The following is a 20,290-nucleotide window of genomic DNA, read 5'->3' as shown; positions in this document are numbered from 1 at the left end:
AGTCTCTATATCAGTTTTAAATAAAATATCTGTGAATAGAATAAACTTCAGCTATAGTACTGAATGAAAACCCGTTAGGTTTTTGCTTGATTTGACAGATTCAAGGTGGAAATGTCCAGGACTCACATTATAGCTGCTTTCAGATATGCACTGAACTTTGGATACTCCACTGGCATTTTCCGGATTGGCTGTATATGTGAACACAATTGGCCATTTTATATATAGTAAAATGTCAGGAAAATGTCTGATTGAGCCCATGTGAGATTACAGGTTGTAAAATGTCTGGAGAATTCACAGGGACATTGAACGGTTATTTGAAGAACTGTAAATTGTAGGGGGATAATAGTTTCTTTATTATTATATATCTTTCTTAACTTTATATTTAAATCTCATCCATTATGTAACAATATCAGGTATGGTTTGATTCTCTCACCAAGACAGCAGCCTACCACACGTTCAGGAATATTTTACACCACTGTTCTGTTTCACCATATCCGACAGTGTGTGGTTTCCCTCTGGGTGGGTAACCCAAAAGAAACATCTTTCAGAAGAACACGTCTGACGTTTCCTTTGAGTCTACATGTCAATGACATGTCTGAACGAAATAAAACTATGACCTAGATTGAGTGGTGATGTCATGGTCTTCCATTGGTTCATGATTCTGTAGTTTAACTGGAGGTCTGCGACATGCGGCCCTGGGGGGACCAGCCTCTTGCCCACTGTCAGCTGAAACAAGCTCCAGCTCCCCACTTCATGACGGTTTAAAAGTCTTTCCTTTTGAATGGAGAAAATGAATGAACTTGTTTACGTTGTTATTTTAGTTGCCACTGTAATATCATTATGGTATTAAACCAGCAAAATGAAGGCATCAAACATTCATTCCTAGGAGGTGTAGGCTACAAGCAATCATATGTGTACCATGTTTCTTCAAGTCTACCAATTCTACTTTTTCTGGTTTAAAGACAGAAAAATTGGGTCATGCGACAGTTGCATGTTTCAATTGTTTAATCGTAGGTGTGGAGCTTACATTAAACACATCAGAATGCCATCTGCCATCCCATTCAAACACCAGGTGCACTGGAACACAAGGGAGGATTTGTGAAAGAGAGAACACTTCTCTGCAGAGGACCTGTTTCACTTTGTGTGTGATCATCAGACCATCAAGCACAGTCTATGTTCATCGGGCACCTGCTGAAGTAGATGCATATTACTATCTTGATAATGCGTCCCTATACTATGAAAGTGAACATTGCGGCTTCTTACGTCACACCAGGCTTTTGTTGGACAAATTCATAGATGTTATTCGTGCTTGAAGCGAGTATTCTATTCAGACACTGGAGGGGAAAAAGACCGTTGCATCCGTCTGAAACAGGCGGACACTCGCGTCACACTGGCACTGATGTACAATAAGCCTCTAAGGATTGGACTAAATTAGTTCTTTGAGACACAGTAGCACAGTGACGTCTACTTAAACTCCAGGTTTCCTTTACTTTGACAAACCAATCGTTTAATGAATCCTACGATCGGATCTCCTGTGGCAAACTGGCACTGCACAGCGGTTCTTGGGATGGGTGATGGGGTTAGGGTTATGTAATCACACCAGAATCTCCTCATCACTGCTGTCATCAGATTCATTATGTGGTTCTATAACTAAATCAAAGAACTCCAGGAAAAGTCCAGGGCAGCAGAAATTACATTTCACTTCTCCTCAACCCTTTCAGTCCGGAACAAATATATCCATCCATCCTTCCTTCCTAATACTGATGGTTAATTAAGGAGACATTTTCACCAGTGTCCGAACAGCATGAAGTAGGGGATAATCCAGTTGTACATTCAGTCCTGCAGAGATACATGCAGGTTTCACTATTTGCGACCAAACAGCACAGAGATTATTTTCCGTCTCTGTGTTATATGTGTTATGGCCTGAGTGACCCTGTGAGTTGAAATCCTGACTGATTCCGGTCTCCTGCAGAGGAGGGAATGAGTGTTTGTGAAAAGCCTTTGTCAACTCGTCTTTTCACCCTGCATCCACGGGAGATGGGGTGGACGCTGTGAAGAGACAAGAGCAAAAACGATGGAAAATGGATTTTTAATTTCCCCAAAATAGGAACAACGAGGGAGGACATGAGCAGCACTTGGGCAAAGACGTGAACTGAAAGGAGTGTAATGAGAGAAAAGCTGGAGGTGAGGAGGAGAGATAATGTGTAATAGTGGGAGCTATCTTCTGCTCCCAGGTGGGGGGGTAATTAGAGATGGATCGCGACTGACAAAGGGGCAGAACTACTGTGCACACGGATTAATTTGAAAAAATCTGGGGGAGAAGCATTAGTTGTGTTACTGACATGGTGGAACACTCTTAAATAAAAGAAAACAACAGCGAGAGACCTGCAGTCATTCAAACAAAACTTAAAGTCAGGATGTGCTGGAAAAGATCTAGTACATTCACGGTACCTCCTCCGAGGACAAGACTGTTTATAGATGTTCTGATGAACCACACTCGAAAGCAGTTGTGATAAGAGAGCCAACATTGATCTTTTAAAAATGGAAAATAACAGCAAACTAAATAACAAAATGAATCTCAACATATGGCTCTAGATGAAAATGTATACAGTATGCGCAAATTTCATCACAAGCCATCTAATAAATCTACAGATATTTCACTCTGAGCCACAAATGTTAAACTGGTGGTGTTGAAGAGGAAAATCCGTCCTCTTCTGTATTTTGGCAGTCGAGATGCTGACGCTGCACCTTTTCCAGTGTCCGGTGTTCAGTCACCGCTGAAATTGAAAGAGGGACTGAACTAAGATATATATAAATGTAACCACTGTAACATGGTCACTGGTCTCCATGGTGACTTCTTCTTTGTGTGTTGTGTTTCCCACTTCCAATTACGTTGGTTACTGCTAAATTGGTTTTGTGACACGTTTGATTGCAGTGGGTTGTTTTCGTGACGCCTAACATGAATCGCTGGATGAGTGAATGGCTTTTTCTTAAGGCGGATTCACCTGTGTTTAAAAAACCTGCATAAATCCACTAATTTAGGTGTAAAACCGGTACAGGCCACATGACAACCAACAATCATAATTTTGTGCTAATCCATTTGGCAGAGGTTACAGTTGAGATAATTCTCCGAATGTATTTAGTTCTAAATGGACATTTTTTGCAAGCTTCCCTGAAGGTAAATAAGGAAAAAATACATGCACCCAAAACACAGTATGAAATACATAAGTGACATCCAAGCTCTTTAAAAGAATAGAAAAATTAAAACCTAGTATTATTATTATTATTATTATTATTGAATAAATAAAACCCTAGAAAATACAAAGTATAGATAAACACTGCCGTCTATAGGGCGATATCCTGCAGTGATTATCTTATCTTAAATGTTAGAAACACTAGCGGTGTTTTTTAGCTGACATGTCTACGTTTAAAAAATAGAAAGTGATTGAAAAGATTTAGGAAAAACTGAGCTCAGTCAATAAAAGAAACAAATGTACACATGGACAAACAATAAAGACACAACATTTCTTCCCGAGGTAAGAGAAACAGAACGGCGCATGTGAAGGACAGGGAGGTACAGAAGGTGGAACAACAGAGTAAATGGTAGAAGGGATGGTGCGAGGGCGGTCGTTTTCTGAGAAAAAAACGAGAGCTTTCTTGCAACAATATCCTGAGTGCACCTGAGAGAGGCAGAGAGAGAGAGGCATGGGAAAGAGTACAAGAGTGCCAAATGGATTGAGGGAGTCTGATGTAAATGCCTCCCACGACAGATTCATTTTCACAAGAGAAAGAGAGATAGGAAACAGATGAGACAAATCTCTAAAAGGTGACAGGTCATCACGTTGATTCTATGTTTTCTTTGTCCCCTCTGATTGTGATATTCTGTGATACGGATTTAAAATGTTCGAGCTTCGTCCAAAACAATGTTCACATTTTCGGGCAGCCATTGTGAGGGTCACACATCAGACCGGCAGACAGACACAAAGCGGTGCTGTGAAAGCATTCTAATGATTGCCTCTGATTGTGGACACAATTTGTGAGACAGAATACACTGATCCTAAGCACTGAACATGATTACCATGATTACCTCTATAACCTAAAAAGAGATGGAGCTTTCATTCTAACCAGTCAGAGATTGTATTATACAACCTTTCAACTAGTAATCACACATGTTCAGCTCTCACACCCACTGTAGCTGTACGTAGACACATTCTCCATCTTAGTAAAGCGTAGCCTGTTATTCTGCATTTCCTAATTGGCAACCAGGGGCGTTTCTAGGATTGAAAGAAAGGGGGGGCTTAGCCCCTAAGGAAGCTGAATGTTTGGGGCTCATTGGGGCTGCGGATATCCATTGTTTCAGACAGTTCATAGATTGATTCAATCAGAAAGAGTGTGATTTTTCTCTGTATCTTTGCTTGCATTCATTCAGTATAAGATAACAGAAGAGACAGAATTTCAGGGTCATTGTGAAATTTGACTAGCCTTGATGCCAGACGAATTTAGCCCTGCCCACAACATTTTAGGTCAAGAAGTTCGGTCTGGAGTCGCTCCGTTGAGGAGAAATTATGCCTGACCGGGCCAATCAGATTGTCAGGGCGGGCTTTATACGATGATGGACAGATGATCAACGGTAACGTAATCAACCACGTCATCAAAGTGCCCTTGGGTTGAATTCGTTTTCAACAAACATGCCTGCGGCTGGAGAGCTGAGATGTGTAGATGCTGCCATTGAGTCTGTTTTAGAAGACATTGACAGTGCATTCATTTTGAAAGAGGAACAGAGAACGTGGAGGCGACGCCAAAGCACTGCACTGTTTGCTCCGTTAAATGTTGGGTGTCAGGGGTAAATTACGTATTCTCCACTCAAGCCTATATGGGGAACACGTAGCCCCCTCTCTCTCTCTTTTTATCGGTATCACTGCTTGTGTGGCTGTAGTGGATGGGCAGAGGGGGAAATTTAATAAACGTTTTTCAATGTGTTTCCTGGTTCGATACGCTCGCGTCAAGCGCAAAAAATAAACTCGACGCCGAAACGATCGCTGCACGGCGCGAGGCAGCCTTGGCACAGCGTGGTGCTTCAGCCTCCGGTGTGACCGGCACAAAGTTTTAACATGGGAGTGGATGGGAGCCAGCTGTTATTTAAGTCTTGGCGCTGCGCTGAAGTGTCTGGTGTGAACCCGGCGTTAGTGAATAAAATGCGTTGCTTAACATACGTCACATACTACGTTGCTCTGATTGGTTGTAGGTCTATCCAATTGAGCGAAGAGGAATATTATTTCCTGGTCAGTTGAAACACACGCCCCATAATCACAGCCCAATGGAGCGGTCTCAGACTCACATTCTGACTAGAATTGTTAGTCTGACATCAGGCTAAAATTTGACAACACAAATATGAACTTTTATATTAATATATTAATATATTATATTATTAACTGATTATAAACAACAGCATTCTATAGGCACTGATATTATTGTTTTAAAATACTAGAGATAGATATTAATGCAAAGAATAGAGAGCTGTCGATACTTATTTCTTACATTTCAAATTTGCTCATTCACACTCTTGCTCACTGGAGACATTTTCTAACAAAATAGCTAGCTAGCTAGCTTAGTGTTAACATAGCTCATTACAATATTCCCTTTCATTTGCCTCAAGTAAACCTAAATTTAATCAGGTAACAATCGTTAACAACTACCACATTCTGTAACTACCTGTGCTTACAATTTCACTCCGTGCATCATTTACTATGAGCTAAACTCCTTGGCTGTAATCCTGCTGTCTAGATGAGCGACGTGACTTGGCAGAGTGAGAAAGCCAGCGCAGCCGCGATGCAGACTCCCCAAGGTCCTAATGCCCGGTCTTTTATTGTGGTCTTTATTGTGGTCTTAAAGTATGATGAGAGGCCATTGGATTGTAATTTGAACGGGGAGAAAACATACAAACGAGAAACGCACTCACATATGTAGCATTTTATAGTTATAAATAACTTGTCCATGTGTTTAACAATAGTTTAATTTAAAAAAATAATTTAAAATAAAAAAAAAAAAAAAAAAAAAAATTCCTTGGGGGGGCTGAAGAACCTTTTAGGGGGCTTCAGCCCCCCTAAAACAGGCCTAACGGCGCCCCTGTTGGTAACGTAACATAAAGTGCAGCAAAGGGACACAGCAGAGAAAGAAGCAATGTGACTTGTTGAAGGTGTTTGACCTGTGATACGCTGGCGACCTGTCAAGGGTTTGTCATGTGTCGATGTCCGCTGGGATTTGATCCAGCCCTCCCAAGACCCTCAGAGGATACGGGTAAGGGAAAATAACAAATTTACAATTCCTTCCGAAGGGGAAAAGAACGTCCTTCTCCAATATCATCCAAGGTACTGTGACGGTCATACCCCGGTTTGATTAGATTTTTAAAAAGAAATTATGTATTTAAGATCATGCAGCATGCAGCAATATCACAAATCAATCCACAGCTGTAACAAAAAAAAGTGTTTTACCAACAAGGGCATTTGAGGGTCACATTCAGTTTGTTTGAATCAATAACTCATTTAACACACAAACCACAGCCACACAGGGAACCTGGGTCCTTTGGGACACATGTAAGTCTTGGGCTTTGTTATTATCACCTGTTGTCCCTAGTATGTGAAAGAGTACATGCTCTTAATTTGACCAGAAAGAGGATATGGAGGTGTTGGTTAACTTTAATTTGGTGGAAGGACATGGACTTAGTAATAATCCAGTACATTTTGGCATTAATCTGCGAAAAAGCGATGGATCTAGGATTTTTTTTTTTTCTTTAAAATTGTGAGGTGTTTTTCAAATTATTTGTAATTATTTTTTCACAGATTCTGTGGATTTAAATGTGAGATGGGATTTTTAAGCCACTATACAGTAAAACATTGGGTTACAAACCAGGGATCAAAACCAATTTGTGGTTAAGATCATGTGGATTCAGTGGGGAATCAACAGTTTGAATGTGTCTTCAATTGTTTTAGAGCTATGCCCAAATAACTTGACATTATTTATTTGGCCTTGACAGAGGTATGCGCTCTAGTACCATTCTAGTTCTTTGTGTACTACCTCAAACTTATAAACCATCGATACTATGACTATGACCTGAGATGTAGCCTTTTCCTGCCTCACTGAGCAGAGTTTAGAGAGTCTGTGTTGACTGAGCTGCCATCACCAGCTTGTGATTCCACCTAATATCCAGAGCCCCGGGGGATATCCACACCTTCTAACTTGGCAGCGGCTAATTCGATGTGTGCATACAGATCAACCCTATATGACAAAAAGTTCATTAAGCCAATTAAAAGCCTTCCCCTCTCTCCACACCCCCGCCTCGTCCTGGAAGTGGTGTGTGCTCGTCTAGGCAGCGCGCTTCACTGCCTGTTAGTAATTATCCCCCGGTACTCCCAAGCTTTATCACCTGCAGTTGCCCGCAACGGGATGTGCAGATAAAATGAGAAATCGGAAGTTGCTCGTTCATTCGTGCCGGTGAACATCTGTGAACTAACACGCTGGTTCTTTGCTCGGCCATTCGTGCCGATAAAGAAAAAAAAGCCAACACAGGGTGCAGTTCCAACACATATTCATATCATATTGGACACAGAGTGCAGGCACAAAAGCAAACAGCCACATACATCATAAGCAATGGGACGTCACTTACCATCACACATTAAACCCACTTGCCTGCTGCCATAGAGACAGATAAATGTTAAGTGCACAGTGTCCATTCTGCAGCAATAATATATTTCAACCTTCAGTGGCTTCACCTAGAAAACTGCATGCTTTTTATTTTGGCCTTAGATAGTGAAAATGACAGCTTAGTCTTGAAGTAGCATTCAGGTGGGAGGATATTGAGCAGAGAATTGCAGGATTTGAGGACACAGAGAAGCAGGGTCAAAACCTATTCAATGCTGCATCTATAAAAAAAACACTTAACTACAGCTGCAGCTCACACCACTGCTGGCAGCCAACACCATCATCAGCTAATCCTGCTGCGTGCTGCAAAAACCAGCTTGGTTTTCGTGTGTTGGTTGAAAAGATGGAGATCAGCATTTCTGGCTTCTGTAATCCTGCAGATTAATTTGTTGACTGTGTGTAATTGGCAATGTTCCTGTGTCAATTGACAAACCTACTTTTCTTGTTAACATTATCGGTAATGAAGTGGGTCTGATAAATGTTCCAACGATTTTTTTTAAAATGTGATTACATTTACCTGTGAATTAAAACATAACTCACTTAAACAGCAATTGTATCAATTAAGTTTTTGGTTTTTTTTCCGGCTGGGCCCTCTGTTTATAAATGGGTTTGTGTTAATGAGGGTCACCTAAAACTTTTCAAATCAGTCCAGCAGATATGATCCCCTGGAATCTGGACAAGGTGTCAGTGACTACAAAGAAATCCGATGGGGCAACCGTGACAGTCCACAAAATGTTCAGTAAAATATTTCACCAATAAAAGGGTCAAGTAGTTATTCTGCGTCACTGCTAAGTGTCTAGCGAAGTAGAGAATTTGTCTATTTAACAAAAGGTCAAAAAGCACTCTCAACTAACTGTGCAGCCACTGGTTGTCCTTCCTCTGCTTGTTGCCTCTCTCGCTCTCCTCATTCTTTTTTCAATTTGTAAGAGCTCTTTGTCAGTATACCCCAGGTAGTAGGGACAGCCATAAAAGACAAATACATCTACATCGGATTCAAACACAATAGTTTCTGGAAAATCCAAACTCCTCTCCCGGACTCTCACTCAAATTTCTGCCCCTGTCTTCCTGTAACAACCCAACTGTCATGAGACCAGAGGACGAGACTCTAATCAAAGACCAACACTAAACTTTTAGTCTTTTATTGGTTAAAAAGGAAACTTTTGGTGAAAAGTTTGTGGACTGTCAAAGTTGCCCTATATAATTACATTGTAGTCGTTGCGTTTAGAGGTGTTCTACTTGATCCATTCCAAAAGTTTCTGTTTGTTACATTCATATGCACACCCACATTTATTTTCACGGAGCCCAGGTGGAAAAGGATCGGATTTGCCCTTTATGACGCTGATGAGGTTTTCAATATTTTAGTGTGTGCTAAAATCTCAGCTAAATTAAGGGTGCTTACATGCACATTAAATATGGGAGCTCTGTCCATGGATTGGGTTACGTTTGCTATCCATAAATTCCTTATAAATTCAAACCAGTGCTTTACTTAATCAGGTTACACCATTTAAACGGAAAAGTGGTTTGCGTAAGTCAGCTCATATTTGAAATAGATATTACAGATAATAGTTCATGAATATGGATACCTTTGATAACCTCTCCAGTCAGCCCCTTACAGCATTTTCCTCGTTGATGCGACCAGTTGGACTGAGTGTCTAAATGACTTGTTTTAAGTGGCCCTCAGGCAGACAGAAGCATCCATTAAAGAGTCCACTTCAACAGCAGTGAAACCCACATTTCCATTGCTCTATTGAAAAGCGTGTGGACATGGTGAGGGCAGCTGGAAGAAGCTTCCCACTAATGGATTCAGGCTGTAAAGAGTCAGTGAGGTATTTCATCAAAAGGATATCATTATATTTCAAATTAGACTGGATTCGTATTTGTCACTCACTTCACTGCATTATTACACGAAAAAGGTTTTAAGACCTTAGCTTCACTAAAATGGTTCCACCGTTTTTGTCCAGAGTGCAATATCTCTAAAACCATTTAATGGATCACTATGACTTTTCATACCCACATTTGTGTTGATGTAACGATGAATTGAAATCACTTGGTTGGTCCTTGACATTTATATTTAATGCCATCATTTTCAGAATATATTAGATTGCAGAATGGTTTATGGCTAGTTTTTCAAAAGGCATTTCCATCCACTTCACACGCATCCTGTATCAATGCTAACTAACAGATATTAGCATGCTAACACGTCGAACTAGGATGGCACGTGATTAACATTAGCCTTTTGTATTGTCACTGTGACGATGCTAACATGCACAGTTACACCTAACAGAGCTGCTAGAATATCTCAGTCTCATTTACTAATATTTAACCATACACTGGTACGGATACATTGTAATGGTTAATGTACAACATTACTGAGTCGTAAAACATTGGTTGTTGTTTTTGTGGATTATGTGGAAACATTAAATGTTTAATTACTGAACATTAGACTAGACTAGACCATGCTCTCTAAACATGTTAATGACAGTGATGAACTGGCCACCTTAACAAACTGTGAATTTAAAGCATTTTCTACAATAATAGGAATCATCAATTATAGTCTCAGTATTTTCTATAATGTCTATGATTATGAATCTGGCTTCATGGTGGTGCCGTAAAGCACTCTGACCTCCGTGCTAGAAGGTTCTGGGTTTGCTCGGTGGAGACTAAATTGTCTGTTGGTGCGACGGCTTGCTCGTCTATATATGTCAGCCTTGTTATAGACTGACAACCTGTCCAGATTGTAGACATCTCGTCTAATATTACCTCCAGCCTTTGACCCTCACAGGAAGAGCAGTCAGGTAATAATTGTCATGTTGTTGTCAGGAGCATCAATAACTCTCACCCAGTTGTCACTCTGCCACTGGCTCAAGCTGTATATCTATATTTTGCATCTATTCTTATTGTCAACCACTCAACAACCGTGGTGCAAGGGATAGAAGGGATTCACATAAAAAGACAATGTTCCTTTTCAACAATAATAATAAATACATATCTGAGGTTAAGCTACATTTTACCTTCCTCACAATGCACAGTCGACAGACAGAGGAGGACATACCCAGAGTCACATGGTGAGGAGACAGGTAACAGCACAGCAGCATTGCATGTCTGAATGAAAGTAAATGATAGAGCCAGCCAGTACGATTTGTGCATCTGGCACTGAACTCTGGTTGTGAACATGTCTGAGCGGAGAGTCTCCTGCTGCATTGTGCCTGTGTGAAAGACAAACTCCGGAGATAATCTCTGACCCAGTTCTCTGGATATTATCATGTTTTAAAACAGTGTGAGCAGACACACCGACCCTTCAGGCTCTGTGGGCAGGACAGAGGTGATGTATCTGTAAGCATGAACACTTCTGAGCTGCTTTAATGGACTGCATTCATCACCAGCACAGACGGGACAAGTGCATAATCAGAGGTGGCATTTTCCTTTAAGAAGCTAATTGTACCAAACTAATGAAGGTTGAACAGTGGCTGAGGAAACTGGTTGAGTCTGGATCTTTCTCTGTAGAGTTTTATAAACCACTCAAAGCACTTAACACTAAATGTCACCTATTTATACAGAGCTTCTATATGCAGCATTGTATCAAACATCATTCACGCGTCATGGTGTCTTAAACGTCTTGACCAAGGCTGCTTCCAACTGCAGACCAATGCAGCTAGGGGATCAGAGCATCAACCGTCTGTTTAGTGGACAACCCACTTTACCCCCTGAGCAACTAACTCTGCTCTCATCATCAAACCCTCATTCACAGGTCACAACACTAAACAGACACTGACGGAAAAAGGTAATTTCTTTATTGATGGAGGTCTGAACACAGCAAAATGTTGCTGTTTTCATGACAACACTGAAAACAAAACAATCAATTGATATAAGCAGCTGTAATTTTTCCAAAACGCTATGTTATTTGTTGTATTTACGACCTGGCAAAAATAAAAATAAATAAATCAGTTTTTCCGTTACAATTCTCTTTCACAGTGGAAACAACAGCGATCCATTGCTTCAATTAAAACAACCAACTGAGGATCAACAACTTGACTTTCACAGATAACACAGATAAATAAATACATTTCATTTTGATAAGATTGTCACAGGACATTTAATGAGTGCTTCTCGTACAATATGATGCAAGGTTTTATTTTGGGTTAGATTTTTCTGTATTTACAAAGCGGGGGATACATTGATAAAAAGGATGAGCAGTTCTGGGCTGCTGATGAATTTAAATGACCTGAAAGCAAAGAGGCAGAGAACGAGCTCCTGGTCTGATAATTCAAATCCCTCTTCAACACCTGGTTCCCACTAGACAGCCATTACTGTTTCACACTGTCAGCCTCTGTCGTTTTTATGGTAAAGGTAAGGCTGGGTTTTTATGGCACAAAACGATCTAAAGAGAAAAACACACTTAAAATGTACATTCATATGCACCCGCCCCATTCCACAAGATGCTACATTCGATAAACGAGTTAGATTACAAACATCATGTCTATTTAATTTACCTCACAGACGATATTAAAGTCCTTGTATGCTGCTTTTTGTCAAACATCTTACATCATTGGTTTTGTTTTCAGAGTCTGGCGTAGCCCCACAGGAAATTATATTCTTTAAAAAACCTTCCATCTAACGTTCCTGGCAACCAAAAACTGATCACATGCTTCAGAAAGAATCTATTTTCTATAGACATTTTAAGACTTGACTGATTTGGGTCCGGACCTTCTCCAGAGGTTTTCTTCCACACGTGCACAACACAGCGGGAGATTCACTCAGACACAACAGCAACAAATCTCTGCAGGATTCAGGACAGGGGTGCAGACAGAGGCAGCCTATAACGTATTGATTCTGCTACAGAGATGTTTTTGTTTACAGCAAATCGATACCGGCGTCTGTCACCACAGACCCTCTTGTCTTTGTCAGTGTCCTCTACATCACACACTTTTCGTCATGTACACTTTTCATCATGTACACTTTTCTATACGCAGATGTTTTCTTTTGATGTTCTCTTGTGTGTTAGAAACATCATCACCCCCCCCCCCACACACACACACACACACACTCACAAACACACACACAAACACCGGCAGTGAATCCTGTGGAGGTTTTCCTGCTGTGTTCTCACTACTCCTGAGTTTCTGCGAACTTTATACAAGGGGAATGGCTGGATAAAGTCTGCAGAAACTCTGGTGGTTCTCACTCAGACATTCATCTACTGAATTCAGTCCCTCTCCGAAAGAAGCCTATGACTTATAACTGCAATTTATTCTAAGGTCTTTCTAGTTATGGTGCTCCCCCCCCCCAGTTTCTCTCTGGGTGACCGCACACTGCTCTTTTCTGACTGTTGGGTCCGAGCCTCAGACCCAGGCGTGGACGCTGCCTGCCCAGTCCACCAGGCGCCCTCTATACCGGGCACGTGTGATCGGCTGGATGAGGAGCAGGAGTCGAAACCTCCGGAGCAGACCGCAGAAGACCGCGGCTGCCACAACCACAAGAGGCGACATCATCACAAAGCCCAGGATGATGAGGGCGGAGCAGCTGTTGTCGTCAAGGTAACGGCAGATGGCGGAGGGGGCGTCAAGGATCTACAAAAACAAACAGAGGGGAACGTAAGAGAGATAGTTTCAGCAGGAGCTGTTCATCCTCTGTCAAAACGCAAATGGGTAGAATCTGTCACTGAGTGGATATAATTTGTAAGTGTGTGTGTGTGTGTGCCTGTATAGGTTTAACTCTGGGAAAGAAGTGGAACCGCGTGGTTAGTGGGGTGTGACAGAGTTTCTCCCATCCTCCCTCTGGTTCAGATAAAAAGTGGCTCAGAGCTGTCAGTATCCTGAGCTGTCAATCACCTGTGGCGGCGGGAAGAAGTGGGAACGGAAGAAGATGAGACAAAAAAGTCAAAAGAAGAGGCTGAAAGAGAAGAAGACGAGTTAGGGAAGATGGGAGAGTGTGAGGAGTGAGATCAGAGTGGTTAGCAAACATCCTTAAAAGTGCATGTTGCAAGGTTACACACACACACAGGCATAAGCACACAAACACACAGTCACATAAAGTAAAAGCAAATAATCCCTTTGTCAAACTCAATCACAATCACACTCAAAAGGATTTAGCTGCATTTGAAACTCTTTGGCTTCATGATGTTCCATTGTGCGCTTTTTCAAAAGGAACTTCACCGACTGAAAATGTACCCTAGCAACAGCAGTGTTTAACATACAAACACACACTTCCCTCAAGGCACTCACTGTGCTTCCATCAAGCCCATTACCCTCCTCATCGTGCTGTCAGTGTGTTTGTTCTCAGCTGGTGCAGGCAACAGATCCGACAGTCTCGTCTTCTCAGTGGGTCACCCGCTCCAGGCTCGGTCTGTCGCCGTCACAATAGGACAAACACAGACACCGTCTGCAAATGGTTGGCTCTGATGTGACACTTTGTCTGGCCTAATCACGCTGCTTTGTTTGTCTGCATATTTTCAATTTGTGATTTAATTTCACTGCTGCTCGCGTGACAGTAAAAAAACTGCTTCACCTCAATACTCACCCACACAGTCTGACACACAGCCTGACCGTATGCCTGACAAGCTTCAACATTTGAGGTTAGTCATCATCCTCTTGGACGGACTTGTTGTTCAGACTTTAAAATCACAAAAACAAGGAATAAGCCTGAACAGCTAAAAGGGGATGGTGCAATTATTGATGCAAGAATTTTGCTGCCAAGAACCCATTCCCCTGAAGGCTGTAATTGTCTTTTTTTCTTCATCGGAGGCTCAAGGTGCCAATATTAATAAGAGATTATCTCCCCATTCGCCACAAATGACATGGTATTACTTGCCTTAACCCTACAGTTAGGTTAAGGGAGGGACTGTGCAGATTCTTCCGTGTCAATGATTTGTTAATACTCTGTCGTGTTTGGGCAGAACACTGTCCTCCTAAACCTGCAGCAACTGATTTATGGGCCTTTTAGGGTCATTGATAAGAAATTGTAAACACAACATTATTATCCCCTTTTAACTGAAATGACAAACGTGTTAGAAAACAGCCGTCCGCTTACACATTTCAGCAGTTACATGGGAACTTTTAACATTTAGTCATGATGGTCTGATGGATGTGGGATCAAACTTCTCTCTCCTTGTAGCTCTGTGTTGGTCTCTACCAACTCCTGAAGGCCCTTAATAGCTCTTTAGCTGCTGAATGCTCTAGTTAGTGTCTAAGGGTACACATATGTTGATTGGTCCTGCCCTTTGGACTTATCAGTTTAGTCGCAGGATTTCCTTCAGTTTCGTCGCCTCTCTGATGAGATAATGTTTGAAAGATGAGGAGCTTCATTTGATTTGCATAAGTGCATTAGTATGTCAGAAATTGGTGATGCTGGTACCATAACGATATTACAGTGCGAACGTAACTGATGAAATTAAAAAGCTCATTCTTCTTCTCCAGTCAAACATTAAGACTACTACCTGCTTAATTGACAGCACGCTGACGTCAGATGTGCTCCCGTCCAGCAACCAATCGATGTCCAGTATACGTAGACACAGGCCACGTAGGTGATGACGACCTTTATGTTATACAAAATGACTCCCTCCGCTCCCTAAACTGCAACTTGAAACCAGAACTAATTGGACCAAATGTAAACAATGTAACAAAGACATGCACTGGAATGTGGTTCAGACTCTCAGGTGTAAGAACCATAAGTTTGTCTGCAGGTGATGAGCAGACAGAGAACAGTGAGGTTATCAGAGCAGTTTTGCTCTCTCCTGCAGGTGAAAATGAAACTATGAGAGAAACATTGAGGGTGTAAAATGACAACAATGAGCTGTAATACACTGACATGCTTTGTAGAATGAGGGGAGCCCATGGGTGACAATTCTCTGCGGGTTCATCAATGCAGGTTATTATAAAAAACATTTTATAAGCTGGAGCCTCCTCACGGCCCACACAATGTGCTGTTCAAAGAGGTGGAACTTTGGTCTGACATTATGAAATTAAAACAAGTAGAATGGGGAAGGAAACATGGGGAGAGGTAAAGATGGGGATTATATTCAACAATGGTGCCCTGCAGGACTCTGATTGGAGTCTGAGCAATTAGAATCTGTATGTTTTACAATTTCCCCTGCATAACAACAAGTTGATGTGTTCATTTTTTTTTACATTTTCTAATATGGTTTGTATTTTGCCTTGCCCTTGCCAGAAGAGACAGACTATAAAACATGGATAAGAGTCGAGCTGGAATTAAACCAAGGACGTTTCAGTAAAAGGGTTTATAGCTTTGACCTCTCATGTAAAGATGCCCCAATTAAAAAGCTCTAAGGGGAAATGTCCAGCATGGTGACTAGTGGTTTATGAATTAGAAATTGAATGTTGTTGTTTATTGGAAGTAATTAAAACAGGGAAGACATAGTTTGCTAATAATACAAAGAAGAACAGAGTAAAAGTATTTTACTCTCAATAATTAACTATTTTTTAGAAATTGTTCCAAATACCCACAGTCGTACAGTAGAGTAGAATAGTTTGTCACACACACACAATGATTTATGCTAACAAAATGGTTTGATTTGTCCACTCGGTCAACCTGACAATATCACAACACACATTTAGAAAAGTCGCAACACTAGTATTAACTTTTTTACCTCAAAACTGCAGCTTTAGAATTAGTTTGATCTGTTCACTGACTTGTGATATGGAGAATGTTGCTAGTTGATTAGTGAGCAGGTATAATCTCTGTTGACAAGTGTGGATCTGCCTGATAGTCCCAGCTTAAATTATCAGAATCAGGCCCAGCAAGTTCAAGAGTACTGAGGAACTGTAGATCAGGTAAAAAGACAGAGAAGTTATTAAAAACCAGCCTGGTTTACCTCTGTGATCTAGTGAAAAAACTTTTAAAATAAGAAGAATTCTTAGCAGAGTTTGGAGTGTTGTTTCAGTGGCAGCTCCTCTGATTCAGGAAGCCGGGGATCATGGGTAACATCAATTGTTCAGTTGTGTTTCAGTTCAGTGAGTGGGACTATGCAGTCATCGATTGATAGTCTTCTTTTTTTTCTACATGAAAACCCCCTAATTAATGCTCAACAGAATGATTCACCATGTATGGTTGCAGGGGGAGCTGTTACTCAGTAAAGGTTACATAGAGTTGATTTAAACTATCTTGTCCGATAAAATCAGTTCAAAATGTTCCCGAAAGCGAACTCAGCTATCCTGAGTCTCTATCCCTTTTTTGCTCTGAGAAAATACCGCACTCTGGGACTCGCTGTGCTACCTGCACTAGAAAACACTGCCCTGAGTGTAATATAATAATCTTGATCCTCTGCCAGTGAATCTGTCTCCCAGCATCCTCCAGTTCATCATCCAGGGACGACATCAGCTCAGATGCAACTTCACAAACAAGAATTTCAGAGCTCAAAGCACTGCAGCGAAGCAGCTGTCAACAACTTCAAGGACAGAAACAAAGCAAATCAAGAGAAATATCTGTAGAAATAGGATCACATTTGTGCTGACAACTCACCCTTGAGTGGCAGAGGAAGCCGGCGTAGAGCAGCAGGACAGCAGGCATCAGCACCACAGAGAAGACCACGGCGAGCAGCAGAGTGCTGGCTAAGACGACGCACAGGTTCCAGAGGACGAGGACGGCCCCGCAGGCCACGCAGCCAAACCTCCCCCTGCTGCTGCCCAGGGCACTGCCCCCGCTGTGGGCCACAGGAGGGGGCAGCATCTTCACCCCCTCCCCAACCCAGAACTCCTCCTCTTTCTCCTCCTCACCTGAAGCGCCATCGTCCACGTCAATGTCCATACCACACATCCTGAAAAACAGAGCTGTTTTTTTTTATAGCAGACTCTGGGTGAAGTGTGGTTATAAAACACATCTGTATCACAAGGGTGAGGTGCAAAGTGACAGACTTGTTCAGGTTACACCCTTCAGCCTGAAACATGCTTCTGCGTTTTCACGGAACCGTAAGCGCAAGAGCCCTTCCGGGTCCCTTACGTGCTTATGTATCCCTCCTTACGTGCTGACGGGCGTCGCCCCATTATTCTAAAATTTACGGCTAAGCTCTGCAAGCTCACTCAGCCCGCAAGGCTGTGATTGGTCTGCTCTACATCCCTTCTGGAGCTGCATTTCCGGTTTCATGCCCCATAATACAGGCAGAAACAACGGAAGATTTTAAAAAGAAGAATGGACAACCGCGAAGAACTCCTGTCGGAAGAGGTCTGAAAATATGAGAACCTTTATAACCCGTCGATGTCCGAGTACAAGGACACTGAGATGGCTTCCAATTCGTGGAAGGACCTCTCCAGTCGCTTTTCCTGATGACTAATTATAAGAAGTTGCTCTTCAATGTCCAGCAGCTCCATCTCAATCAATTGTTGGAATCGTGAATACACTCTCTGCCATGGTTCACCGTGTGTTTGTAATGGAGAACACGACTGGTAGAAGGTAAATAAACAGACAACAACGATTGCCACACCCACAAAGAAAGCATTACTTCGCCTAGTGTTCTGGTGCAGAATTGCTTTGTAAGACGTGCAAGGGTTGGGGAAGCATGAATAAAGGCCTCATTATACTCCTGCGACTGCAACTGCTGAAGGCCACGCAGCTGCATTGACGGACCCGTTTTGGTTTATACTCTTGCGCGTGTTGCAACGCAAGTCACCGCCAGAACGATAGGCGGAGTAACGTTTTTTTTCAAAGACAAAACACACAAAGAAGAGACGTCTTCTTCTTCGTCGACTGTTTATTTACATCGCCACTCCGGCTCCTCATAGCCTAATTCTGGTGGACAAATTGGCCAGTCAGGGACGGGTTATACAAGTGGTCATACTTTCGGATCTCTTCTGCCAAGTGCTCTTCTTTTTGGTCCATATTCGTTCTTCTAAATCTTCCGTGATTTCTGCGTATTGTTCGGCATGAAACCGGAAACTAAACTCCGGACGGGATGTAGTCAGCCGACCAATCACAAGCCTTGCGGGCTGCGTGAGGCTCACGTCGTTTTGTCGTATAGTTAGAAAAATCGACTGACGCACGCAAGACGCCAGAGGGCATGAAAGGGGCGTGTTGCGTGTCTTACGTGCATGCGTGCGTCCGTGCAACACAAGTATAATTCGGCCTTTAGGGGGTACCATAGACTGTAAATAAAGACAGAAGACACATCTCAACTTCCTCCCACAATCCAGAAATTAAGCAAAATATCTGGGATATGAGCGCCTACATCTTGTGGACGGGGAGCCAAAGTCTGAGCAGCAGCGGCTTGGATGGTACTGCAGTATTGAGGTCCTGCCGATACAAGCTATCGACCAATCGTAAGTCAGGCTCTGCTGTCAATCATGACATGTCACCATGTTCAAAAAAGCTTATTAAAGCCCAAATTCTGGAAAAGAATAGAGCTATCAGTGTGACAGAAACCATCTTTGAGGAAAAAAGATTTAAATTGTAAAATTACTTTTTAGTGACCTATACTGCAGCCAGCCACTAGGTGATGACCAAGATGAAGTCATGTCATCCATCCTGACATACCGTCTGTGATGCATACATTTAAGACATAACACTTACTTGTTCAGAATTGTGTATGAATCGAAAATATGTATTTAATTTAAATTTTATAAAAACCATTTCATCACCACTTTCATATTGACACACACCCTGTTTTGTGTATCTTCGTGTATCTTTTCTCTGCGGACCAGAGGACCTTTGCATCAGTTGCATCAGGCCAATTTTTAGAGAATATAGTGAGACACAGATAGAGCCCACCCCCCCACCCCCCCCACACACACACACACACTCCACACTCTGTCGTTTGCTGATTTCCATCCCTCATTACAATCTGTAAATGAGGAACATGCTTTGACTTTACATAAACACTACAGGCACACACGAACACACACACACACATACCGTACACACACACACACACACACACACACACACCCACACACACACTTGAGCTGTCGTCCCATCCCTCCTCCTATCAATCTCATCGATCAGGCCCTTGCCACTAGAGCCTGTGGGCCTGTACGGTATGTCAGTATGATCCGTTTTAAAGTGAATCTGTCCGGAACCTTTAACCTGATGGTGCGGAGCTGCAGACAAACACCACAGCTGCTCAACATCTGCATCATAATGGAACTGGACGCGGTTTCTATAATGAAGTGTGAGACGCCTTTCTTCTCTCGGCTCTGACACTGCCCGACATGATGCCTGTGTTATGCTTATGAATTCAGTTTATTTATTTTAGACTTCACAACTCGGATTTTGAAATCAAATCGCATCTGTTTACTCTCGCAACAGTTAAACAAAGAAAAGTCCTCGCACACAATGTGTTGACCTCACACCAGCTGTAACACAGTCTCAAAGCTCCCAGGGAGGTTCTCTTGTCTTACCTGCGGCTGCAGATCCCGTAACTCTCTCGCTGCTTGTTGGATTCTTCTCTCTCGCTCCGTTCGGATCGTTGAGTGTCAGCTCCGAGCACAATGAACAGTTTTCTGTGAGTAAACACAGAGAAGCTGCTGCTGAGTTCAACCTGCTGAGCTGCTGCTGCTGCGAGGAGCCGCGTGCGTGTGGCAGCCGCCGACTCCGGGCCGCGCGCACCGCCGGTCAGTGCGCGCTCTGGCGGCCGCACTGCATTTTAGTT

At 42.3% G+C, this 20,290-nt stretch overlaps 1 protein-coding gene across 2 annotated transcripts; it reads right to left on the bottom strand.

Moving 5' to 3' along the window:
- Nucleotides 1-11,474: 11,474 nt before the first annotated feature.
- Nucleotides 11,475-20,242, bottom strand: LOC133966616 (transmembrane protein 88). Of its 2 annotated transcripts, none has more exons than XM_062401614.1 (3): nucleotides 20,040-20,242; nucleotides 17,173-17,467; nucleotides 11,475-13,265 (listed from the first exon to the last, which is right to left on the bottom strand). In XM_062401614.1, exons 2-3 carry the CDS (start codon nucleotides 17,464-17,466, stop codon nucleotides 13,038-13,040), a joined length of 522 nt encoding a protein of 173 aa, XP_062257598.1. In that variant the 5' UTR covers nucleotide 17,467; nucleotides 20,040-20,242; the 3' UTR covers nucleotides 11,475-13,037. The 2 variants fall into 2 exon arrangements, with proteins under 2 accessions (XP_062257598.1, XP_062257590.1); XM_062401606.1 differs by having other exon boundaries at nucleotides 17,173-17,480; nucleotides 20,040-20,241.
- Between the last annotated feature and the right edge of the window lie 48 nt (nucleotides 20,243-20,290).

Source organism: Platichthys flesus, chromosome 2, assembly GCF_949316205.1.
Source record: "Platichthys flesus chromosome 2, fPlaFle2.1, whole genome shotgun sequence".
In the NCBI taxonomy this organism is placed as follows: Eukaryota; Metazoa; Chordata; class Actinopteri; order Pleuronectiformes; family Pleuronectidae; genus Platichthys; species Platichthys flesus.
This window is presented reverse-complemented; position numbering and strand designations above follow the sequence as displayed.